General features: G+C 41.6%; 2 protein-coding genes across 3 annotated transcripts; both read left to right on the forward strand.

The window, feature by feature from the left end:
- Window positions 1-1,904: 1,904 nt before the first annotated feature.
- Window positions 1,905-12,594, forward strand: IFNAR2 (interferon alpha and beta receptor subunit 2). Of its 2 annotated transcripts, none has more exons than XM_048948933.1 (9): window positions 1,905-1,983; window positions 3,281-3,377; window positions 7,994-8,038; window positions 8,374-8,503; window positions 8,687-8,850; window positions 9,027-9,199; window positions 9,836-9,998; window positions 10,431-10,549; window positions 11,258-12,594. In XM_048948933.1, exons 2-9 carry the CDS (start codon window positions 3,317-3,319, stop codon window positions 11,951-11,953), a joined length of 1,551 nt encoding a protein of 516 aa, XP_048804890.1. In that variant the 5' UTR covers window positions 1,905-1,983; window positions 3,281-3,316; the 3' UTR covers window positions 11,954-12,594. The 2 variants fall into 2 exon arrangements, with proteins under 2 accessions (XP_048804890.1, XP_048804900.1); XM_048948943.1 differs by lacking the exon at window positions 1,905-1,983 and adding an exon at window positions 7,663-7,863 and having other exon boundaries at window positions 11,258-12,593.
- A 1,634-nt stretch (window positions 12,595-14,228) lies between these two features.
- IL10RB (interleukin 10 receptor subunit beta) lies at window positions 14,229-25,784 on the forward strand. Its single transcript, XM_048948958.1, has 7 exons — window positions 14,229-14,370; window positions 15,434-15,557; window positions 17,366-17,532; window positions 19,913-20,079; window positions 21,726-21,876; window positions 23,287-23,444; window positions 25,040-25,784. Exons 1-7 carry the CDS (start codon window positions 14,322-14,324, stop codon window positions 25,250-25,252), a joined length of 1,029 nt encoding a protein of 342 aa, XP_048804915.1. The 5' UTR covers window positions 14,229-14,321; the 3' UTR covers window positions 25,253-25,784.

Here is a 25,784-nt window from a genome sequence, read left to right on the forward strand (position 1 = left end):
CGTCAGGGGCTTTGGCAGCTCTCTGCGAACGCTTCCCTCATGATTAACAAATAAACACAGAAATCAAAGGGACGGCTGAGTCGTTTGCGTGAAGAAACCGAAACGAGCAGAGCGGGGAAGCGTTCGGCGAACGTATTCCTAGCTCGAACGCGGGCTGCGGGGCGGGGCGCCGGCCATCGGCATCGAGCAGCCTAGCAGCCCAGCCGGCAGCTGTACGCTTTTCGTCCCGCCCCCGTCGCTCTGGCGGGGCGGGCCCAGCCGCGCTCCCTGTGCGGCGTAGCGCCTTACGGCCCATTTCGCCCTTAGCGGCGCCGTGGGGCGCTTCAGTGCGCGGCTCTGATTGAGCCCGGCGGGGAGCCGCGGGGAGCCGCCGGGCTCGGTTTCCGCACACCGTAAGGATGGCGCCCGCTACGAGGTACGGCCGCGGAGATCCCCGTTAGGGGCGGAGCCGGGACGGCTTGCTCTGGTTCTGGGCGTCGGAATCGCGCTGTTGGAGGGAGGGAGACCCCAGCAGCATGGGCACTGTGGTCGGCCGCAGGGGCAGAGCGTGCTGTGTCCCGTCCCAGCCCCTGCCTCAGGGAGCGGAATCTGCGGGGCCAGCTCGGCCGCGTGCGGTGAGAGAGGGGGGGCGGGTATTTCCTGGAAAGGCCGCTTCTTTCTGTTTGCGTCCTGTGGGTCTACATCCGCGTCCCCAGCAGCTCTTTGGGGCTGAATCCGAGCAGCTTGTTGCAGGGGCAGGCTGTGCGCTCGGGACCATCGGGCTACATGCAGTGTCACCAGCGTTCAAATCCTATATCTGACAGTGTTGTCCAAACGCTCCTTGAGCTCCAGCACTGGGGGCCGTGCCCACCGCCCTGTAGTGCAGCCCCTTTCCCTGGCCCCCAGCTCCATGCCGTTCCCTCGGGCCCTGTCGCTGTCACACAGAGCAGAGCTCAGCGCTGCTCCTCCGCTCCCTGTGAGGAGCTGCAGCCGCCATCAGGTCTCCCCTCAGCTCCTCTGCTCTGCGCTGAGCACAGCGAGGGACCAGTTTGATCAGCCGCTCCTCGTACACCTCACCCTCCAGACCCTTCACCATCTTTGTAGCCCTCCCTCCTCTAATAGTTTTGTGTGTCCTTCTTGTATTGTAGTGCCCAAAACTGCACATGCTGCTTGAGTTGAAGCCTGTCAGTGTAGAGCATAGAACCATTAAGGCTAGAAAAGACCTCTCAGATCCCCCAGTCCAACCACCAGCCCACCCCCCCACGCCCACTGCCCACGTCCCTCAGTGCCACATCCACACGGCTCCTGAACACCTCCAGGGACGGTGACTGCACCACCTCCCTGGGCAGCCTGTGCCACTGCAGCACTGCTCTTGCTGAGAAGAAATGTTTCCAAATAACCAACCTGAACCTCACCTGGTGTGACTTGATGCCATTACCACTCATCCTGTCGCTGTTACCTGGGAGTAGAGGCTGATCTCCACCTCACCACAACCTCCTTTCAGGTGGTTGTAGAGAGCAGTGAGGTCTTCCTTGAGCCTCCTCTTCTCCAGACTGAGCAGTTCGCTTGCTCCTGTGGTTTCTGTAATAACATTGGTTCATATACCATACTGCCTGCATAGGATTAGAACATTCCTTTGCTGACTTCCATACATAAGGCATTTTTTCCATGTCCATCTACCCCTCTCAGTATTCCAATATGTAGATTTCTATAAATAAGCATGCAGCCTGCTTGTTTCAAAGAATATGCTGTGTTTTCTAATTCTATGGCATGAAGCATTTCTAAAATACAAGCCAGTGATTTTCAAAACTTCAGAAATTGCTATCATTATTTTTTTTTTTCCTTGATTGGAAACAGTCAATTCAAAACAGCCTAGCCTGAACTCAAGTTAAAGATGAGCTGCCTCTGCAAATGAGATGGAAGCTGAGTTTTGAAAGTGCTGGAGACTTCAAGCAACACCCAGGAGTACACAACCCAGTTACTGTGTTGGAGCTGGCTGATGAGGTGAGTTGGGGCTGGAGTCACGGGTATTTCCCTGGCTTCTCTCTCAGGGTTGCTGAAGCTATAAGGAGTGACAAAAGATAGTAACAGTTCTGACAGAAATGGTTTTCCCTTTGAATTTCCACTACTATTGATTAGGACATATAGATTTAAGCAGCTGCGCAGACTGGAAGAGCAATGTGTTTGGACACATTTTTCTTCTGTATTCTAAGGTGCTGAACCATAGAATATGTAAGAAATATTCAAGAGTACAATAGCTATTCATGACTGTATGTTCTGCAAGTGGTGGTGGTCTGTGGTGGACCAGTTATTGCATAATTCCTTAAAGTCACTGTGAAAGTAACATTGTTTTCTGTGTAGCTTCTGGACAAAGCTGGTTAGCTTGTTGAAAACAGAAAATATATTTTTTCTACTTCTGAAATCTGTAAGCTTGATCTGAATGGGAAATTCAGATTATTTTTTTCTGTATGATTTACTAGTGCCAACAATAAACAGACTTGGTACACGTTGGCAATTAATTGCTTTCCAGCTTGCTGATATCAGTGACCAACTTTAAAGACTGGAGTTCAACTAGGTGATCTCCAGAGGTCCCTTCCAACCCCTATGATTCTGTGTCTGTGTAACTAGTAAATCATATTTTCTTATCCATCACTTCTAATTTTGTTTGAAAAGGGGAAAGAGGGCATTTTAAATCTCCAAAATATTCTTCATGCTTTAACAAATAAATACAATGAACCAAGCTGAAATGAAAAAGGACCTTCTTTTCATCTGTGGAAGAGTTTATTATTTTGCAATTATGATTATCAGTTGCACAGATACAGGTTCCTGACACTTAACCAGTGACTTCCTATGAAAGTCACACTACACTCTGTCCAAATCACACTAAAGCTTTGAGTGGAGGAAGAACTGCACCTCAGGCGAGTTGAAAAAGAGAAAAACCAAAAATCCTTTAAAATAATGTGTTGAGTTAGAGCATGATATGTGTTTTGTCACAGTTTTAACTATTCTACAAAACTATTTGCTTTGCACAAATAGTCATACAATGCTGGAGGTATTTATTTTCTTTGAAATTGTAAGAGCCCTTTTCATTTGAGGAGGGGAAGGGAAGGGAGAGGAAAAGAAAATTGTCTGTTCTAAGAAACACCATCCAGGATGATAGCAGTGACTGTTTCAGTGCCAGTGCCTCTTCCTCCAGTGCGCTGAAAGGGTTAAAATAATTCTTTGTATGTGGACCTCATTTTACTTACAAGTCATTCACCAATATATCTGTTGAGTGTGATGGTTTTTAATATATTTGCAGGTACAGGAGCAAAATGTTCATTTTACAGTCAGGAGGATGTATTTCTTTATCAGCATGGAAACACTGATGGGTGGAGCACTGCGTTTTTATCAGCTTGGTAAGTTGCTAGTAGTTTTAGTTCGGAAGAGAGGTAGTACTGCTGGCTTTTCACTGTGACTCCTCCTGAGTTACTGAAGTAAGATACTGTGATATTATTATGGAGTTCTCTCTAGAATAATTCACAGACTCAAACATCTCATGTATTGTATTCTGAATATACCATTCTACAAATAAACCTGATTTTCCCCTTAGAAAAATACTGCTTTGAAACAATGCACTAATTCTCTAAACATCCAGTGAGCTTTTATTGGCTACATTGTTTTTCATGTCTTGCCCTTTTTTTTTTTTTTTTTCCTAAAGACTCCTCCTAAGGTTTCTGAGTTAGCAAGCACAACATGGTTTGTTAGCTGGGACGTGATGGGAGTAGGAAAGAGTTCTGATACTTATGTTTTCCTGGTTGTTTCCCTTTTATAATGAAGCAACATACTAAACTATGGGGGCTTCCAACTACCTTTGTTATCATGTTTGTTGAAACAAAGTTACTGAAGGAGCTTGATTTCTAGAGGAACAGAATTTGTTTTGGAAGGGCTGAGGTATTTAAAAATCAAATACAGAGAGAAAATAAAAACACCTGTGTCAACAGGAATTCCTTCAGCAAGACAGCTGATGTGAGGTGTCTGGGATAAGAAAGAAAGGCAAACAACTGTTTGCATTTCCTAATCCAAAGAGGGTACTCAGTGGAAGCGTGTCATTACTAGAGCCTATGTACTGATGCTGTGTCCTCAGTGTGCTAAAGGCTGTGTGATTACAAATCTGGGCTTGTGTTCAGGTAACAAATAACAACAATTAAAGTATTGCTTTGTTATTCTTACCCACAGGTTGTCTTTTGGGTGGGTGATTTGTTACTAGATTGGAAGAAATTAATTGTTCTAGTTTTAATTGCACATCTTGAAGGGAATGCTTATTATTCAGTAACGATGTAGAAGAACAAATGCAAAAAGGAAGACATACAAGACAGGATGTTTGTGGTGTGCATGGCAAAATTAGAGAGAGCATTTCCTCTCCTCTGGGAACATATTCTTTTTACATAGGCAACTCAAGTGAGTGGCTTAATCTCTTTTGCATCTAATTTCAGAATGAATCCTGGGAGTGCAGTTTAATACTTGTAAAACTAACACCCTAAAAGCCAGATTTGCAAGAGACACTTGCTTGGCTAAGTATCCAACCCAAATGATGTCAACAGAATTGGCACCAAAGTGTACTTGTGTGTGCTGCTTTGTGTGCATGCCCACTGCTCCTTAGAGGGTGATTTTAAGGCACTTTTGCAGAACCGTAAAGATTCTAACTAATTTAGTAGGAATTTTTTCCTCTTCTCTCCCAGTACTACCTGCAAACATAGGCAAGGAACAGAAAATAACTGATGCATTAGAACAGGCATGCATAGAATGTTGCCCAAGTATAGCCTACTGAATCATAGAAACACCAAGGTTGAAAAAGATCTACAAGATCATCCAGTCCAACCATCTGCCTATCACCAATAGTTCTCACTAAACCACGTCCTTCAACACAAAATCCAAACGTTTCATGAAGACTTCTAGGGTCGGTGACTCCACCACCTCCCTGGGCAGCCCATTCCAGCACCTGACCACTCTCTCAGAGAAGTAGTATTTCCTAATGTCCAGCCTGAATCTCCCTCAATGCAACTTGAAGCCATTCCCTCTTATCCTGCCACTAGCTACACGAGAGAAGAGGCCGAACCAACCTCACTACAACCTCCCTTCAGGTGACTGTAGAGATTGATGAGGTCTCCTCTGAGCCTCCTCTTCTCCAGACTGAACAATCCCAGTTCTCTGAGCCACTCCCCATCAGACTTGTGCTCCAGACCCCTCACAGCTTTGTTGCCCTTCTCTGGACACGCTCCAGAGCTTCCGTGGCTTTCTTGTAGTGAGGGGCCCAAAACTGAACGCAGTACTGAATACAGAAGTACAATTACTTCCCTGCTCCTGCTAGCAACACTATTTCTGATATAAGCCAGGATGCCATTGGTAGAAGAAGGGGAGAGTTCATGCAAGGCTGGAGAATAGGATGGAACATAAGTCTGGTAGCCATCCTCTGGTCACGTAGGCTATGCAGGCCAGATAGCTATGCTTCTGTCACTTCCCTCACCTTATCTATGCCTAACAATGTGCAGCCTGGTACTTGTGTCAAGGCCTGAGCTTTGACTGGAAGTTATCAAGGAAAAGAGAAAATGCCACCTTTGGCAAAAACATGGAGACTGTAAAACTGGTAATTAACATATTAACAATCCCTCACATTTTTGGGAATTGAAAGTGACATCTTTAAAAATCAATGGAAGTTTATCTGCTTTTCTGTGAAGTCATGTGTTTTTCATACCCCTGCTTATATTGTAATTTGCATACCTTGTAGAAGTTTGCCCCCCCTTGCTTATCAAAGCAAACCACATGTTAAAAAGAGACTAAAATCACAGTGCTGGGGAACAGCTTTTGGAGCTCCCCTTACCCTTTGGGCCCCATCCTGCAACAGACATATCAACAAGACAGGTAGTATAACCTTCCTTATCCTAATTTACCTTCCTTGGAATTTGTATAACCTTACCCAACCTAACTTACCCTTACCTACCATAATTTGCACATGGCTATGAGGTCAGCACTGCCTGTGCTGAAACCAGAGCATGGGGAGAGCACAGGGTAGTGCTAACTCAAGGGATGGCAAATAGCTGTATGCAGTTTGGTACACTGGCTGAACATAGCTCTGAGAACAGAAAAAAAATAGGCAGCTATGCTCTGTGTTTTGATAAAGGAATTTGACAGTAGGCTTCAAGATTGACAAAATCATCAGTTTATGTTTGCAAATCCATTTTCAGTTGTCATAAATACATTACCTGCCCAGGCATGCTAAAAGGTTGGACACCCATGCATTAGGACATACAGTGTGTCTGGGACAGAACAGTTCCCAAGATGCCTTGCTTGTAACATCTGACAACTGCCATTCTGAATACCTTGTAGTTTACCTAGTAGATGTATTCTGGTACAGTGTTTCACACAATCCTAACATTTGTAGATCACTATAAGATTGTTTTATTTTTCATAAAGTATATCCCATTTTCTTTTATCTATTTGGGGTGCTTCTTTCTGTGGCACAACTCATTGACACATGAAGCAATTCTGTTATTTGTCACAGTGTGACACTTGACAACCTCCATCCTGTACCAGAGTGCTACTTTGCTAGTTGCCATACAAATGTGAAGTCAAAAAAAACCCAAACACTCTGAGTGCTACAGAAGTTACCATTGCAATCAGTATGAGAACAATAAATGAACGTGTTGGAGTATTAGTCAACATAGTTCAACCAAGGTATCAGGCTAGTGATATTTTGGGAATATTGTGATATTTTGAGAATCTAGATTAGAGAATGGCTTCTTGCAGAGCTTATACAAGAGGATGTGGCAATCTGGAATGTCAGAGTCTGCAAGAAGACTGGGTTGAAAAGATTGCTCAGACAGCAGGCCTGGTTGAGTGGCTGAATGTGGTTTTAACCAGGCCTTGTGACAGAAGAAAAAAAATGTTTCAGCATTTTTTTTGTGGTTTTTATTTTCTTTTGCAGGCAGAGAACAGAAGTGTGTAGAAAGAGTTAGAAACAGAGTAGTGCTATAGGTACAGGGCATAAGCTTTGATTTGGGAAGGAAAAGCTACTGAACTAGAGAGGAAGCTTGTAGGATAAGTAGAGATGTTGTAAAGTATTGGATGATCAATAAACATACAGAGAAGTTAGGCTAGTAAGATTATCATGTTGGAAAAGATAATCAGAGATAAATGGAAAGTACTCAGCAGTGTTGTAGGCTTGCAAGAAATTCCATAAGGAGCAATCTCCAGAGAGAGATCCTTCCTCAGTGGCAGTCAGCCCTTAAATGGGTCTAGGAGAGGTGTAGCCAGGCCCCACCCCTTCCAGTCACACAGGTGAATTGCCTTCACTTGTGCTCCCAGGTGATCAGCTGGCTGACTCAGTGCTCACCTCAGGTGATCAATCAGAGGTTCAGGCCATGATCCAACAGTTCCCATACGGAGTTACATGAATTAGGTGGCTGAAAACAGACATCTAATGCTAAAGATGTATATCCAGCCTTGAGGATTCCCCGTGTTTAGCAAAAGACATCAGTCCTTTCATTACTGAAGATTAGTCAATAAAATTCTTCGTTTCATTTCAGAAAGGATATAAGATTCTGACTTAACATAGTATTTAATAGATAAATTGACCTTAAAGACACCATTTGATAAGTGCATTTTAAGTAGAATTGTTTGAACTGAGTCTTGGATCTCTTCTAGTGAGGATCAACAGAAGCATGAACCACAGCTAGTTTAAAACAAACCTGGCTCCTAGGAGCCATGAATTATTTGAATTAACGACAATGGTTGGAGAAGGTGCCATCCTATACTCTGATAGAAGGAAGGAAGGAAACAAACACAAAGAAAAGCAGGCGGAGGAAGTTGTGGAACAGAGAACCCCATAACAAAGTTAAGTCAAAGGTCTGCAGAAACACTTCCACCAAGGGAAGACTTAGTATTGTCTCTGTTGTGGATTAATATTGCCAATAGTAAACTAATTATCAGATATTGTAGATGTGCAAATATACTAACATGTAGTTTAATTTTCCAGCATTCGTCAGCATTCTGTGTGCAGCTTGTTGCAGCAGCTTGCCTGGTAAGAGGCTTCTATTGTCTTTCCAACACTTTTCCTAATACGATTCAGAAGACTTGCATGTTCTCACCAAGCAGCGTCTTACAGCTTCATTCTTCTAGAGGAAAGAACTGAAATGAACTTCATTTAAGTCCTTTGCGTTGTTGCTGTTGTGCGGAACTCACTGTTCTGTTTTATGGTTGCTTTATCTGGGGGCAAATTTTGGTCTTCTCTAATCAGGTTTTCTGATTAGATTTGCTTCAATTTCAAATTTGTTTGTCATTCATATTGATGATGATGATGGTGATGATGATAGGCTATTGTGTGTTTTCTCTTCTTTTTTTTCGTTCCTTTTCTAGAAGAGATTCCAAGAGGGCCACTTGATAATCTACAAATGACATCTAACAACTTTCAGCACATTTTGTCCTGGCAGGCACAAAGTGATCCAACCGTGCCAACATACTATCGTGTACTGTACAATAACCGCAGGCAAGTCTTACTTCATATAAGACACAATTTTTTCTTTGTATGTTTATCAATTCAAAATACTCAGCCTTGTCATTTTATTTTTTTTTTCTTTCTGTTTTTCCATTCCACAAAGATGCCTTCATATAACAGAAGATTCAAACAGATTACTTTGGATTTTTAGTTACTCTTTATTTTGATTTGCAGTAACTGGAAGATTGCAAAACAGTGTTCACGAATTGCACAACCCTTCTGTAACCTGACAGATGATTTTGAAGTTGTGTCTGATGAATATTTTGCATTCGTTCAGAGCTTTGTAGGAACTGAAGTGTTCAATTCCTCGTCACTTCATTTTTCACCAATCCATGATAGTAAGTTCATTTGTTCATTTCAGTTTTTTGTTCCAGTTAGGTGTAAATGTTCTGCTAGCTTTACAATAAGGCAATAAACTAACTTTTTATTTTTTTAAACTGAAATATTATTGGTACTGAGTGCACAGTGTATATTTTTTCCATGTCTTCCTTTTCTTCTTTCTTTTTTTGAACAGCATTCTTGGGACCTCCAGAATTTAATATCAGTTCCTGTCTACGTTGCATAAATATCACCATAAAGCTGCCACCTACTCACTTAAGAAAAAATGGAAAGCTGCTATCTTTATCTGATACATATAACTACCTTTATTATGAAATAACACTGAAAACGGTTGATGAAGAACATAAGGTAAAGAATTTTTGTTTCTATTTCTTTCTTTAGACAAGAAACATAGAGAACATAAAATGGCTCTAATGGTCAGCAGATCCACACAAGTGAACAGAAAATACTTAGAATAAATAAAAAAATTATCTTGACTTCCTTATACTGCAGTGTAGCAGGCCTAGAAAGGAATACTTGTTGTCCTGTATCCTTACAGGGATAGGGGAAAGGGATTGGAGCTTAGCTATGACCCACAAGAAGATACTGAGATAATGGGGGACAGCTTAGTGTTTGCAAGCAAAGCTCAGTTAAAGGCTGCAGTCTCTGAGTGTGTAAGTTTGCTGTAGAAACAGAGGAGATAATCCATTCCCTGTAACAAAAAATAGTGAACTGAAATTCACAGTTGTGCAGACCTTAAGTTAAAAAGGGAGGCATTAGCACTGGGGCTGGCACAGCACTGGAATAAGCTGGCTAGCCAGAGAGCCAACTGCCTGCACTGGAAGTTTTTTAGGCATAAAGTAAGCATCTTGACAGCTAGAACAAGAGATGAAGCAATTACCTAGGTAAAACACTGAGTTACTGTGTCAGTTTTTCTAGTTTCACACGTCACATTCTCTCTTTTTAGGTGAACAGTTAACTTTAAAACACTCTCTCTCATAACAGAGGCCGCCTGAGAGAATCACTGAAGAACTTTTTAGTACAGTCATTGAAGAATTGTATCCAAATAGAAATTACTGTGTGTCTGTTATGGTCGCTGCATCTCTAAATAAACATTCCATCCCATCAGCCTGGAAATGCATAACTACAGACTCTGTAGCTGAGAAAGGTAACTATGCTGTGATGCAGACATTGTTTTCTGCTTTGATTAGGTACCAGTGGTTCCTTTGTACTTAAGAAGATTGACGAGTCGATTCTAAAAATACCAAGAGAGAAAGTAGTTACAAAGTGATAAACATTATGGGGATTCATAAAAATACAAATATTAATATAAATATAAAACCTCATTCATTCGGGGGCTACAGATCTATTGCTAATCCCACGCACGATTCTAATCTGCACTAACTGTGTAAATAGTTATCAAAGGTGGTGTAATTTCTCTAGTTTCTGATTCTAACTTGAAATTTACTCATCTTGACCTGTAGGTGTCCCTTCTATCCAAAATTATTCTGAGATTCTAAGTAGCTGTTCTGAATGTGAAATATGAAATGTGGTAATTGAAAACTTCATTCACGCTTGTTTGGTTTTTTTTCACTTGCAGATTATCAGAGCATCACAATTGCTGTTGCTGTATGTTTTTCACTTATCTTAGCTGTCATCCTGAAATGTATGCATGTAGGAGGTTATATTCTTCAAAAGAAATTGCTTCCAGATACCTTGGTATGTAATTTTCATATTAACCTCCCTGGTTCAAGCAGGAAGCTTGCCATATAAAATTCCTAAGTATATGTATTAGGTACAAGTAATGTATGTCCATATAGTGTTTAAATTTGCAGTTTGCTTGTATCAAAGATAGTCTGTAGGCTACTAAATCACACACACACACACACACAAAGTCTTTGTGGTGCACAGAAGCAGGCTACCCCACATAAGAGAATTTTCTAGCCTTTGAAAATTGTCTCATATATGTAAATCTTTCCCACCGCATATAAATTTCTTGCAATGTATCTGAACCAGGACAATTACACCAAAACAACAAAAAGGGGAACTATATAGCTCTGGAAGAACACTTACTCAAGGAGGGGATTTAGGCAAACACAAAGAAAGCAATACCTGCATCAGCTCCAAATACTAAGCTATTTTCAGTCAGCTCACTCAGTTATAGGGTTTTGCATAAGTCCATAATTAAGGCAGGGTACTGTCCAATGCTGTGTGCCTTGACTTGCATTGAGGGCTGTCAGTTTCCAAGAGTGGAGAAGAGGGAAAAGTCCTAGATGCCTTGACCTCTGCAGAAAAGCTGACAATGTGGCACAAAGAGAATAATTTGTTTGACGACCTCGTGGTTGGGGTATTTTTTCAGACTTCTCTGTGTGAGTGTGCCAGTTTGGCTTATAGTCTGTTGTTTTTTGATTCAATTTGTTCTTTTAGGTATTCATGAGAACACTTACCTATTTACCATGTACATTTGAATCTGAAGAAATAGCCTCTGTAGAGATCATTTATAAAGAGGTTAAAAAAAAGGCAGAAGGATCCATTGGGGCTGTCAGCAACGAAGATGACAGTGAAAGCGATGACAGTGAAAGCGATGCCATGAGTAACCATGACTACACGAGGCGTGATATCGTACGTAGAGCACCTCAGCCCTCTGACACGTCTCATGTGTTTGTGCAGCACTCTACAAGTAGTACATGTGATGACAGTAGCAGCCGGGTGAGTCAGAATCCAGATGGTGACCCAGAAGTCTTTGAAGAAAATGAGCTGGAAGCTGAAGAAGAGAAAGACACTAATAGTGAGTTACTCAGTCCTTTGTCTAAGGCAAATTGTACCTATTCTCTTAGGTCAAGGAACAATGCTTGCTTTACCATAAACTTAAAATCTGTGCTTCTGGGAATCTCTGAAGAGACCACAGATAGTTCTGCAGCTCTCCTCTCTTCTCAAGAAGATGCTGTTGACTGGCAATGTGCACATGCTGTTGAATCCAAACTCCTTGATGACATAGAAAGCACACAGAAACTGCATCATCTAAACAGCTCTGATGTGTGGCAAAATTCATCTAGTTCTTCCAGTGAAAGTGACTCATCGGATTCAGATATGGACCCAAAAAGCGAATACATACGAAGATGAATAACTGAGAACCATTGTTAATTTGTAGCATACCAAAAGATATTATCTAACTTAGCTGTTTCTGGACTGAACATACAGATCTGATCTTTTTTTAATTTTTTTTTTAACATTCTGAAAACATACGCCTAAGTGCCAGAAATACACAGGCCTTATTTGTAACAAATATTTCTGTGACCTTTCTGGGTATGATTCAGCTTATGTTACCTACAGAAGAATGAAAAGCACTGCTAGGATGTAGCAGAAAAAGGGAGTCGTTATTTTGTTTTGTGGTTAAATACTGTATTATACACTTTAGCTGTAACACAGTAAATATTTTCTATAAGCTCGAGTGAGGAGTTAGCTTAAAGAATGGGGAGATGTGAGCAGCCTGCCTTTTAGCCTGTCTACTTTTGAGTTTGAAAGGGCTCTGCTACTGTTCTTTAGCTCTGTTGGTGCAGGTTTCAGAGTAACCTGTTGCTGGCTGGATCACAGCCAGAAGGGTAGTGCTGTGTTCAAGTCAGTGAACTGATTTCTAAATTCACAGAGAGAAAGCTGATCGAATGAAATTGTGGAGGTGTGGGGATGTGAGGTGAAAGTGCCCAGGAAAGAATACTCAAGAGTTCTTACTGTGTATTAAGGCATTAAAAGTATACCTTTTTAATACAATTTTGTGTATTTATGTACTATTTTTTAATGTTTATATGACTCTTTCTGCTGATCTGCTCAGTACTTCTCCCATCAGTTTCTGGCTGGTGGTGTGTCTGGCAGTCATTCTTTTGACTGGGGGAGCTGAGAGTAATCTCTACGCTGCTGTACCACATTGTGCTGCTGTACTATTTCTAAGAGATTGATGCACAGAAACTTCACAGCTGAGTTTTGTTACCATTAAGTGAGGGATTCCATATTAGTGGCACTGGGAATTGGGGATATTTCCACCATAAGCACTTCAAAGATGACATCACAGAATCACAGAATGGCCCAGGTTGGAAGGAATCTCAAGGATCGTGAATCTCCAACCCCTCCCTGCCACATGCAGGGCCACCAACCTCCCCATTTAACACTAGTCCAGGGCCCCATCCAACCTGGCCTTGAACGCCTCCAGGGACGGGGCATCCACAGCCTCTCTGGGCAGCCTGTGCAGCACCTCACCACTCTCTCTGTAAAGAACTTCCACCTGACATCCAACCTGAATCTTCCCTCCTTCAACTTAAAACCATTTCCCCTTGTCCTGCAGTTATCAACCCTTTCAAAGAGTTGACTCCCTTCCTGTTTGTAGGCTCCCTTTAGATGCTGAAAAGCTGCACTGAGGTCACCCCGCAGCCTTCTTTTCTCCAGGCTGAACAAGCCCAGCTCCCTCAGCCTGTCTTAGTAGAGGAAGCACTCTAGTCCTCTGACACGATTCAGAGTTTGTTATATTTCCACAGATAGCATGCATTCAATTACCTGCAAGATAATTAATATATAAACACCTCTCTCGGGTAGTGATTGATTATGTTTTTGGTCTTCTATTCCATGGTCTCTTCTACAGTCTAGTGTCCTTTTAGCATCATGACAGTCCAACTGACAGCATTTTACTTCATCCAGTGGTCTTCCTCGCTCGTCCTCCAGATGAACTTTCTTCATTGATGCATGCTCAGTAGGAGGATGCCTATTATAAGTAATTTATAGATACCAAAATCGTAAGATTTGCTCACTCAGCCATTATTTCTGAACATCTGCTCATCCTTGGATAGAGATAAGTTTGGCAAGCTTAGTGATATACACCAACGTGTTGGAAAGTAAGGAGGATAGAGGGGAGCATCTTGACATCTGCTTATTGCACCCCACTGTACCCATGGATGAAACAGTTTGGCCTTGTGTGGAGGCCCTGACTCCTCTTGATGTTTGATAGCCTACTTGTGTCTTTTCACTACTGTGCTCCTTTTGCTGAACTTCTCTTAAAACAGAATAGCCCTACAACATGCTTCCTAATCCATAATGCAACATCTAAAAGCCATTACAGTTTTGCAAGCTAATCACATAACACAACAGTTCAACAGCTAAAAACGCGCTACTACAATATATTGTGTATTTTCTTCTTCAGATCAGAACTAAGCAGGTGCAATTACTTGCCAGCTCGGATCTTGCCAAGTTAACTATTTGCAGATTTATACATCCATCTTGGCCCCTCCACAGGGCGACTACAGGGAAACGTCAGGTGCTGCTTGCGTTTCAACTCGAGCACCGGTGCCGCGCGGAGAGGGAATTTCCCTGAGGACTGCGGTTCCTCCTTCCCCACCCCGCCCCGCCCCGCCGGGCCGCGGCAGTGCGGAAGGGCTGCGGGGCAGCCCCGCTGCTGGGGCAGCGCCCGGCTCTGTGAGGCGGCGGCTGACGGCGGGAGGGAGCCGCCATGGCAGCCGCCCTACGGGGCGCCCTCTGGAGCTGCCTGCTGCTGTGCGGTGAGTGAGGTGGGCGGGGAAGCGCCTCAGCGGGGCGCTCGGCGGCGGTGGGACCCGGCCTGCGTGGGGAGTCGGGCTGCGCGAAACCCGAGAGGGCAAGGAGTGCGGAGCGGGGCTCCGCTCCTGTGGTGTCGGAGCAGCGGTCGGGTGAGGCTTGTATACGAGGCTCAGGTGTGCCCTTCCATTTCGTTTCAGTATCAGCGATTGCTTTAAAATGATTAAGTCGTAGCAGTAATGGACTATGGCCGGTGCTGTTTGAGGACTTCCTTTACTTAATTTCGGTTTTGTTCTCATCACTTACGAAGCATGCCAATCAATAGCACCTTTATCTGTATGGCATACTTCATAGATCTCTTGTCTTCGAAGCTACTTCTCCTTTAACTCCCTTTTTCTGAAGGGCGGCTGTTAAAAGGGACGAACGAAGCATTTGAAATGTCAGTACTAATCCACGCAGTGATGACATCTGTAAAGGTTCTGTTTCTTTCTTTTAGTGCTGGGCAGAGAGACTCTTCTTTATTCCAGGCCAGGTTGGATGGGGCCCCGGGCAGCCTGAGCTGCTGGGGAGCAGCCCTGCCCACGGCAGGGTTTGGGGCAGGTGAACTTTCCAACCCAAACCCTTCTGGATCTGTGGTTTGTGCTCCCCTTCAGCAAAAAAAAAAAATTAAAAAAAATAAATCATCCACGCATCCTTGTTTAGCCCTAGTACTACAGGAGCACTGCTGAGAAACAGTGCTGGCAATCTCAGTGAAAGCTTGTGCGGGCAGTTTGGTAGGCAACAAGTCATAAGCAGGAGCAGTCATTGCTCAGAAGTGATGTTATTGTGAAGGCAGTACTTACTGGAAGTCATTGATGCCAGCTGATTTGTCTTTGTTGCGCAATCTTGAGACAAATGATAGGCATCAGGGGTTAATTAGTTGTTGGAATGTGGCTAGCACATGCTCGAGTGTTTTGGGAAAACATTTTAAAGGCTGAGATTTAAAGGGAGGGTTGTATTTATGTCATGGGTGACTGAAAAGACAGTGGAGGAACACACACTAAAATGTTTGTTGTTGATTGCTCCCAGTGTTTGGAATAGTGCCCAAGCCCCGAAATGCAAGGATAAAGTCAGTAAATTTTCGGAGCGTTTTACTATGGGACCCACCTCTGGTTCACAGAGGCAATCTAAGTTACACTGTCCAGTTCAAAAGGTAAGTATGGCAGAGTTGTGGGTTTTTTTGGTGATATTGTTTTTTAAAATCCACATTTTACAGCTGTGCGCGTTTGATTTCTTTCAATTTTTATAGGGAAATTGGTAGCTCTCCTTTTCTTTTAGCTTGTGAGATGCTTGTCTTTTGAGCTGAATAACAAGGCTGACATTTTTTCTATGTGAATAGAATAGAATAGAATAGAATAGAATAGAATAGAATAGAATCACTCAGGTTGGAAAAGAGCTTACAGATCATCAGTCCAACCACAACCTAACCATCCTACCCTAACTCTAACAGCCCTCCGCTAAATCATGTCCCTGAGCACCACATCCAAATGGTTTTTAAACACATCCAGGGGTGGTGCTCAACCACCTCCCTGGGGAGCCTATTCCAGTGCTTAAAACCCTTTCTGTAAAGAAGTGTTTCCTGATATCTAACCTAAACTTACCCTGGCACAACTTGAGGCCATTTTCCCTTGTCCTGTCATTTGTCACCAGTGAGAAGAGGCCAACCCCTCTCTCACTGTAAGCACCTTTCAGATAGTGAAAGAGATCAATTAGGTCTTCCCCCAGCCTCCTTTTCCCCAGACTAAGCAGCCCCAGTTCCTTCAATCTCTCCTCATAGGACATATTCTCCAAGCCCTTCACAAGCCTTGTTGCCCTTATCTGGATCTGCTCCAGTACCTCAATGTCCTTTCTGTACTGAGATGCCCAAAACCAAAGCAGTTTCATATGTACTTCTTCAGAACTGGAAACACATTTTAAAGTTGACTCTTAAGAGCTGCGTGTATGTTCTTCATTGCCTGCATAGCCATCACCTGCTGTTTGACAGCTGTAATCCTGCTGAGCATTAGGACCTTGGACCTTAGGACTTTGACAGGGATCTCTTGGAAAGAGTCCAGCAGAGGGCCACAAAGATGGTGAAGGGCCTGGAGCATCTCCCCTATGAAGAAAGGCTGAGTGAACTGGGTCTGTTCAGCCTTGAGAAGACTGAGAGGGGACCTGATCCAGGTCTATAAGTATCTAAGGTGTGGGGGGCAGAATGGTGAGGACGGACTCTTTTCAGCAGTGTGTGGAGACAGGACAAGGGGAAATGGCTGGAAACTGCAGCATAGGAAGTTCTGCACAAATGTGCGCAAGAACTTCTTTACAGTGAGGTGACGGAGCACTGGAACAGGCTGCCCAGGGAGGTGGTGGAGTCTCCTTCTCTGGAGATGTTCAAGACCTGCCTGGATGCCTACCTGTGCGACCTGCTGTAGGGAACCTGCTTTGGCAGGGGGGTTGGACTTGATGATCTCTGGAGGTCCCTTCCAACCCCTACAATTCTGTGATTCTGTGACCTTCTCTGATCTCTCATCCTTAGCAGCATAATTTCTTATTAAACAGTCCCCAGTCAGCTTTCAGGCTCTGTTTCCCCAGCTCTCTCTTAGACACATCTCTGAGGGGTCTAGCAAAGTCAATTAGAGAGCAAAGACACACACAGAGGTATTGTCCAATATTTGCAGTCTGGTCTAATACCTAGTGTCTGCTGAATCACATCTTTGTGACCACTGCCAAGAAAAGGGCTTCTATTTTCTGACTCTCTGTCATGAACGTATATGTATATATGAAGTGCCTAATGTGTGTGTATACACTAGAAATAATCTACCTTGATCTACCTTTCCTTGTCCATGAGTCATAACTGGGTGTATTAAGAAGCAGATATGCCACTGTCCCGGTTCACTGACAGGAAAGATATTTTGTCCAATTTATAGTTTACCCATTATTTACTTTTTTTGTTGTTGTTTTTTTCCTCCTTCTTCCATACAGCAATTTCCCTAAGCAGGACTTTACCAATGTGGCAACCAACCTGAACGTCACAGAGTGCGACATCTCTTCTCTGTCTGTTTATGGAACCTATGTGCTACGGGTCAGGGCGCAGTGGGAAAACGAGCACTCGGACTGGGCGGTCGTCAGGTTTAAGCCAATGGCTGACAGTAAGCCTTCCTCTAATCTGCCATGAAAATGTTGTCTGCTGTTGATGCAACTGTACAATTTGGCCCCAGAAGAAAAGCTATAGTGTAGAAATCCATTTTAAATGTAATTATGTCGAAAAAATGAAATGTTAGTTGTAACACTTTCATTTTTTGAAGACCGAAGTTGCTCTCAGAAAATGTCGAAGGTTCACTGTTTTACCTGAATATTAGTATTGGGATTCAAAACCCCTTTGGGGGAGGTTTTATTTTATTCCATTTTTAAAAGGGGGCATTCAAAATTTTATTTTTTTTATGTCAAGAAATAATCTGAATTGTACAATACTGTCATTCTGTTAGTGAAGCTTTACAGCCCTTTGTGCAAGATATTGACCTATATGATTGTGTACAGCAGAGATATTAATCATAGAATCATTTAAGGTTGAAGACCTCTAAGAACCACAGAATGGCTCAGGTTGGAAGGGACCTCAAGGATCATGAATCTCCAACCCCCTACCACATGCAGGGCCCCATCCAATCTGGCCTTGATTGATCCCCTGGCCTCCAGGGACAGGGCATCCACAGCCTCTCTGGGCAGCTCGTGCCAGCACCTCCCCACTCTCATAGAGCTGTCAACTGGTCCAGCTGTAATTATGAATATCTTATCTGAGCACTGGAATGTGGGAGTGAGTTTTACCAATAAGAACCTTTATTTCTTACATTCCTCCTCTGCTCATAAGCAAAATCAACTTGTTTTAGACCATGTAATTAATGTTACCCAAGACATTTTTTTCCTCACAGCTCTTAATACCAAATCTCACATTTGAGAAATACTTCTTAAAATCCTTTCTTTCTTGCTCAGTCTTCATTTGCTTAATTTCAGCATTCTCTTCCTTGGATTTCAGAGAATCTTACAGCTTTGTTTTTCTAAACATTTCTATTAGTTATCTCTCCAAAAGCATAATGTTGATGTAACTTAATCTGCCCAGAACAGAAGTGCTGGAACACAGCACAATAAACAAAATACAACATTGCAAACTAATGTGGGTGTCCAACCTTTTAGCTTGCCTAGGTTGCATTGAGTGAACAACAACTGCCGTGGGCCACACATAAAATATGTAATATAGATAATGTATAGAAGTAGCAAAACTTCTTTTTATAAACATACATTTCTATATAAGCATAAAATTAAGGAGGCAACAACAACAAAAAAATCCCATAAAACTAGCAGATTGGACATGTATGGCAAATGTAAATTACAGCCAAAAGAAAGCGTAATACAAAAAGTATGGACGGGTTATCAGAGCAGAGAGCAAACATGTAAAGCATTAATAAAGTTGTATTTTGATGTATGTTTGAAAGAAAATGTAATCTTCAGTGCAGGCTTGGCTTTAGAGAGGGACTTTAGGCCTGAATTGAGAAAATCTGGGTAGAAGGACCTGGGAGTACTACCTGGGCCAAATCTCTGCAGAAGACATGGAGATTTTTAAGGTGGTCATAGCTGATCTGAGCAAGGCACCTTGATAAAAAACACCTGAATGCCTCTCTGTGTTACCATTTCTGGTGGTGTACATTTTATTTTTTTCTAAAAGAGATTCCATATTTAACTGTAGAAACAGCTTAAGAAGATGAGACTAATGGAGCCTTCCTCATGTTATTTTTCACAAGTTCAAAAACAAACAAATTAATGAGCATTACATGAATCCATGGTTCAGAAAAGAAAAAGTGTTTTATTAAATACATATCTCTCAATGCAGAATTATCGGTATATTGAGCTTTTCCTTTCCTAGACACTTTATAGTGTGACTGTAGGTAGGTCAAACTTTATTACAGGCAGCTAAGGCAGAGTTGTGCTGCTGGAATTAGAGGAGGCTTTAATGGGGAGCTCACAGCATGTAATGTTGTTGACAACTCAGCTACTCATGAAATCAGGTGGTGGCACAAAAACTTGATAAAGACAGGCCATTTTTGAAATACAATATTTAACCTAAGGAGCTCAATCAAGATGCACAGAAGTAATAAAAATGTTTCAGTTTGTCAAAACAATCACAGTGAAAAAAACATTGAGATACTTCACTGAAAGGTCTCCTCAGATGACAGATGTTGCAACAGTGCATCTCAGGAGGAGAAGTGAGCAATAACCATGGAAATAGTCCTTCCTCCCCAAGGGTGCCCGCAGCTGGAAAAAGAGAACTGAGTGAATTGAATATGTTAACTGCAAAAACAAATGTCTTTGAAGAGCCTTTCTATAAAGAAAGGGTTTATTTATGCCTGACTCAGGACAGAAAATTACTTTCTTCTAATACATATAAAGATTTAAAGCATGAATTATCACAGTTTATGTAAAAATTCAACATGAAAACAACACAAAACTGAATTCTGCTCTTTCTTCTCTTCCGTATAGCAGTCATTGGGCCACCCAGTGTGAATGTGAAGTCTGAGTCGGGGACTTTGCACGTGGACTTTACAGGCCCGGCTGCTGACCGTGAGCATGACAAGTGGTCCCTTAAGCAATATTACGGCTCATGGAACTACCGAATACACTACTGGAAGAAGGGCGGCAATAAAAAGGTAACTTCTGCCTCCAGGATGTTGTGACTCCCTGACTTTGGTATAGGGTTTTCATGGTAAAATGCTGTGTTGATATGAAGTTTCAACAAAATAACAGTATTGGAATAAAACTGTATCACTACCAATTAGAGAATGAAGCCTAGTGAGTACAACTGGTATTCAGAGCAAAATGGCAGACAGTTGTGTAGCTGAACAGTAGCGCAGAGATGATTTGCTCCTTCTTTAATTAGAAATAACTGCTACGTTATAAGACTTTATTCCCTCAGGAAGTGATGCTTTGATTTGTGGTGCAGTCTTCCCACCAAGTCTGTGTATTTCACACACACAGGCAAGGGAATACTTAGAAGCTGTGACATCAGTGATATCTACGAACATGGTGATAAGCTGACTTAGATTCAAATCTCGTGTCGTTGCTTTAGTTTATGCTCTTTGTGGAACACTGAGCTTTCACACCACCGTGGCTGGGGCTTTCTGTTCCTGTGATCATCTTTTCACCTCATCGCTTTCTATTTCATCCTGCTTTCTTTGATGGACAGCCTTTTCCTCAGGCAGATGTGTCATTCAGCTCAAAAGGCCTCTCCTTAGAGAACTGGTTAAAGGTCATAAACGATTTATTAAATATTCAGGGTTATAAATTCCATTACAGGAAAAGAAGGAAGCACTTTACTGGAAGGGTTTGGTACGTCACTACAATTTTCATCTAGTAGGACTCCATTACATATAATTCTAATGTGTGTTTGTTACTGTGCAAAACTCCTTGGCATTCAATTCCAGAAAATTAAGGATCATTAGCTCCCAAACAATACATGCTTTTCAGTTCCCCAGTTACAAGAAACAAAGGTGGTTTTGCGTATGAGCCACAAACTTAGACCATTTACCAGAGAAAGTGTGAACTTCAGTTAGAGTCTGTGCTTATAACTCTTCAGTGTTTGGTCTTACAAATTTCCAAACAGGATCAAAGAGTCAAAAGGACAGACTGCGTAATTTCATAGATTCTTCTGAAGTGGAGACATTTCAGACATTCTTCTGAAGTGCAGGCCTGCTCAAAATCTTGAATACTTACTAGAAAGTCTTCTCAGCCCTAAGAGTCTGTTTTTATTACATACTGAGCCAAGTCATAGGAGTTGCTGTATTTTGCAGGGACCATATAGGTAACTAAAGAAACATAACCAACCATGCCTGCAAAGAGCAAATTGCATCATTGTCTATCATCTATTAATTCAACAATCCCTTTTATTTCTCTATCTTTTAAATTTTGTCTAGATCTTCCATCATACTGGCTCTGGAACTAAGTGATGTTTGTCTGTAACAGCATTCTCAGGTGATCTCATCTGGCAAGGCAATTCTTTCTCTCTGCAAGCATCCCATTAATCACATCTCTGTAGGGCTCTTTAGACCACAGCTTCACTAATGCAGCTAGAGGCAGACAAAGGCAGTGGTATGAGTGATCTGCCATTCCAACCAGAGATGAAATCAGTGAGAGTTATCAGTTGTTTGACACTGGTAAGGCGTTTCATTCTGCCTTTAAAAGCCACATTCACATAGCAGCTGTAACTGCTAGGACTTGTCCTACTGCCATTTAAATTACTTTGTACATTCACTGAACTCATGCTTTGCATTTATTTTGTATCCTTCTCTTTTATTAGGTAATTCACATAGATACTAAGCATAACTCTGAAATATTATCTCAGTTGGAGCCGTGGACCATATACTGTATTCAAGTGCAAGGGATTATTCCTGAGTGGAACAAAACAGGAGAACTGAGTCAAGAGCTTTGTGAGCAGACCAGTCATAATGGTAAGATCTGCAGCATCAGAATGTTATAAACATGGTGTTCAATTAGGAAATGTACAAAGGCATCCAAAGTGAAAATCCATGTAATGTGTAAGCCTTCCAAAAACTGATGTGTTAATTAGTTTAGTATTATTTGGTGACATGTGCACCTTTGGAACTGAGGGGGTAGAAACTAAAAGCTACAACGAGTATGGCTCTGATCACAATCCCTTCACTGCAGAAGCCTCTGCATTGCTCAGACTTTGAAAATAAGAGTAAAATGAAGTACAGGCTCTTTACTGATCACCGTTATGTTTCTGAATTCCAGTTACTATGAGCTGTACTCACTGTTAGCTGTACTCACTGTTGTACAAAAGCTTTTGTTCCATAAATCTGAGAAAGGAATTGGACTCCAAATTGCAGTCTGCTCCATCTGTGATGCTGTGGCCAATGTCTGCCATGAGGCCACAGTGTATTTTCTGAAAATACACTGCGTGTTTTCTGTGTAAAGCACAGTAGTTGTTAACTGATGATAAAAACAAATTGCTTTTCATGTTTAAGGCAGTTAGGCACCAAAAACACATTCACTTCCAGCCATGCCGCCTTAGCTGCTGCCCAGGGAATCCAGCAATCTGTATGGTTGGACCCTGCCATCTCATCAGGGAGATTTAGGATAAAAGATCAGTTAAAAAGAGAGAATGGAACACTACACGATGTCTTTTTCATAGACATAATGTGTACTTCAGGTAACTTACACCTTCTCTTCAGGCAGAGACACAAGTTAATGAGGAGAGGAAACCATCTTTGGGAACCTAACCTGTTACTCTTAAAAATGTCCTAAATATTTTTCCTACCTGTATGTAATCTGCATGCACTGCAGTTGAATTGCAGATGGGTTTAGGTGGTGGTGTTGCTTGTTCATCTGTTGCTAAAGCAGCACTTAGCAATCGCGATGTAAAATATTTTCAGTGTTGCATGGCTACGTTGTTCCCATCACCTGTTGTGAAATCCATGAATGGACACAAATTTTCTCAAAGTCTCAGTGTTTTGGAAGCCTACAGGGTTTTGTCCTGTGTCTTTACTTTGCTGCCATTGTTACATGTATCCTTAAGAGAAAAATGAATCCCTACACTCTGGCAGTATCAACTCCTACACCCCAAGAATATAAAAAAATGTATACAAGAGCTTTCTTCTCACATATCATCCCGTGCATGCTCACATTCATCTTTCACTTAGTGTTGCATGCAGAATCATGTAGCGGTGTAACTATAAATTTCTAAATCTAATAATTTTTAAATGCAGTTTATTGAGAACCTTCTCAGCCTATTAAGACAGGTTGTTTTTTTATAATTCCATTGGGAAAGTGATTATTTGACGAGCATGTATAGAATTTGTAATTGCAGTTTTAATGTATTTTTCTTTGTGTCTTTGCAGGTGTAACTCCTGTGTGGATAGTTGTGATTGTTCTTCTAGGATCAATGCTGGCTGTTATAATATCTGTTCCTATTTGTTTCATTTCCTTTTGGTATCTGTACCGACTCACCAAGCATGTTTTCTGCCCTTCATATATTTTCCCACAACACTTGAAAGAGGTTTGTTCCCTCCCTACCACAATTAAAATCAGCCTTTTCAGTACAACTCTTTGCTTCTCAAAGCTTCTCTGCAGCCAAACCTTTTCATTTGATTTTGCGTCCTTCCTTTACTTCTGGTTGTCCGCCATCTGGGAGGCTTGTAGATGATAAAGGACAGTGCTGGTTATTGGTAGGTGCTCTGAAGAACTCATTCTGCTGTCTGCTAGTGTATATCTATTGTGTATGGTAGCTCTTGCTCTTTTGCCATACATGAACTACAGGCAATTTATTCAACTAAGCATAAGTGATGAAGTTGTGAACTTTGGGAAAAGCTGACAAAAGAAGGTACATTTCTGCAGGAGCGTGGTGGTGGAAATTGGTTCATTTCATGCTTAGTTTCAGACACTTAAAGGTTATAAATTTTGCATTAATTTTACTTCATTTTCTTTATCGAGTTCTGCATGGATATAAGCATAGTGTTGAAATCAGACTTCCTTTTGAAGAATACTGGTGTAAAATAAACTTTAAAATGCTGTAATTCTGAATTGCTTTGCAACAGAATAGTCTAAAATACTTAAAGGTTGGATAATTTAAAAACATTGGCATAGACTTTTACTCCTAAAGCAATTATATAATCTGTAATATGAGGCTTTCTATGGCTTAGAAACAGGATGTTTTGCATTTTGAAGTCAGAGAATAGCAGGTGTTAACCCATGGTTCCTCTTAATATAGCGAGCAGCTGAGATCTGTCTCCACTTTCTCATTTTTCACTTCAGATTGTACACCTCTCCTGAAATGGTTATTACACAAATATACTAAAACTCAACTTAAGCAAAGAATTTAGTGAAATCTGAAGACTCAGGATAAAATAAGCCATTGCTTCCAGCAATGACTTTGTTACCCATGCAGCAACTTTAAATCAGTTATGCTAAATCAGAATCTCTAAGGAACAAGGTTATGCAAAATGTTATATGTGCTAAAGTTGCTAACTTATACTGCTCTAAATTTCCTGAAGTATTTCTTCAGCCTTCCATTTTGCCTCCTTCAGGATTTGGCACTCTAAAGCTTTGTAGCAGGCCTAGCAATCACCTTGTACTGTAAGTTAAGCATATGCTCAGCACTCAGCAGTTGCTGAACCTGGAGCTCAGCTGCTGTGTAGGCATAGCTCTGCAGATCTCCCTCCCTATCCTTTACCCAGTAGTTATGTTTTATGTTGACATTTAAAACAGCACTATTCAATGTATCAAGCTAACATCTCTCTGAGATGGTTCGGATGATTTGTGTCTCTTGAAGCTATTCTACAAATCTCTGTGGGCTCCTTCACCTGCAGCAAAATCATCATCATTTTTCTTCCCAAACAAAACCTAGGAGGTTGGTTTTTATAAAGAAAGTAAGTTTATGTTCCACAGAAGTTGCTTGCCATGGGGTTGGTTCATACAAATAAAGGCACTTCTGGTTTGCAAGGGGAGAAGAGGTTGCTCTATTGTCAGCACTCTAAAGGACTTCTATGGACTAAGAAAGCTAGCTTGTGTGGAAAACAATATAAAGCATATTTCTGAGCAAGCAGGATGGGATGGCTGGTGCAGCTTACCTCTCATTTCCTCTTTCCTTCACAGTTTTTGAGCAAGCCTCCTAGTGGTTCGCAGTTTATTTCTCCAGTTCCACAAGAAGAGCATCATTTTCATGATTGGCTCACTGTCATTTCAGAAGAACCTAAAAGTCAAAGTGATGAAACTGTGGAAGAGGCCAGCGAAACAACAGAATACCATCGGGACTCCAAACAAGAAGTTTCTGAATCAGAAATACTATCACCTTTGGAAAGGGACTAAACACTCCTCCCACTTCAGTCACGTTGAAAGAAAAGCAAAGGTTGTTAAGTTTCTCTTATTGCTGCGTTCTTAGGGAAATTCATATTTGAAACTCAGCACAGACTTCAAACGTTGTTTTTTAAAGTCCAAGACACTCGCTGATGGCTGTGAAAGTAAATGATACATAATTTTTTGCCACTGTTTTTAGTGGCTCGCTGGGAAGTTGTAGCAATACTCTGGCTATACTATGCCATTAATTGAAAAAGCAAATATCAGAAATATGGTACTAGCTAATTTAACTTGGTTGAACTATTTATTGCAACAGCTAGTCACAATGGCATGCTGTATAAGGTTTTTACAGCAAAATTACATTTTGCAAAGAAAGAGCCAACCAGACTTATTTTTATAATGAGAAAGTGTGTATATTTAAGATATCCATAGCAATGTAATCTTTTTATTGTTTTTGTTTTGTTTTTTTTTAATCTGATGCAGAACTCTGGAGTTATTCACAGTGAGTAATGTACCATCATAATAAACCAAACATTAATATTCA

Source organism: Lagopus muta, chromosome 1 (assembly GCF_023343835.1).
Source record: "Lagopus muta isolate bLagMut1 chromosome 1, bLagMut1 primary, whole genome shotgun sequence".
In the NCBI taxonomy this organism is placed as follows: domain Eukaryota; kingdom Metazoa; phylum Chordata; class Aves; order Galliformes; family Phasianidae; genus Lagopus; species Lagopus muta.

Excerpts from the sequence above, each read along its gene's own strand:
- IFNAR2 (XM_048948933.1), top strand. The coding sequence starts at position 3,317 with ATGTATTTCTTTATCAGCATGGAAACACTGATGGGTGGAGCACTGCGT. Across the intron at positions 8,504-8,686 it reads GTACTGTACAATAACCGCAG|TAACTGGAAGATTGCAAAAC; the intron begins GCAAGTCTTACT and ends TTTGATTTGCAG. Across the intron at positions 10,550-11,257 it reads AATTGCTTCCAGATACCTTG|GTATTCATGAGAACACTTAC; the intron begins GTATGTAATTTT and ends TTGTTCTTTTAG.
- IL10RB (XM_048948958.1), top strand. The coding sequence starts at position 14,322 with ATGGCAGCCGCCCTACGGGGCGCCCTCTGGAGCTGCCTGCTGCTGTGC. Across the intron at positions 14,371-15,433 it reads GAGCTGCCTGCTGCTGTGCG|TGTTTGGAATAGTGCCCAAG; the intron begins GTGAGTGAGGTG and ends GATTGCTCCCAG. Across the intron at positions 17,533-19,912 it reads GTTTAAGCCAATGGCTGACA|CAGTCATTGGGCCACCCAGT; the intron begins GTAAGCCTTCCT and ends TCTTCCGTATAG.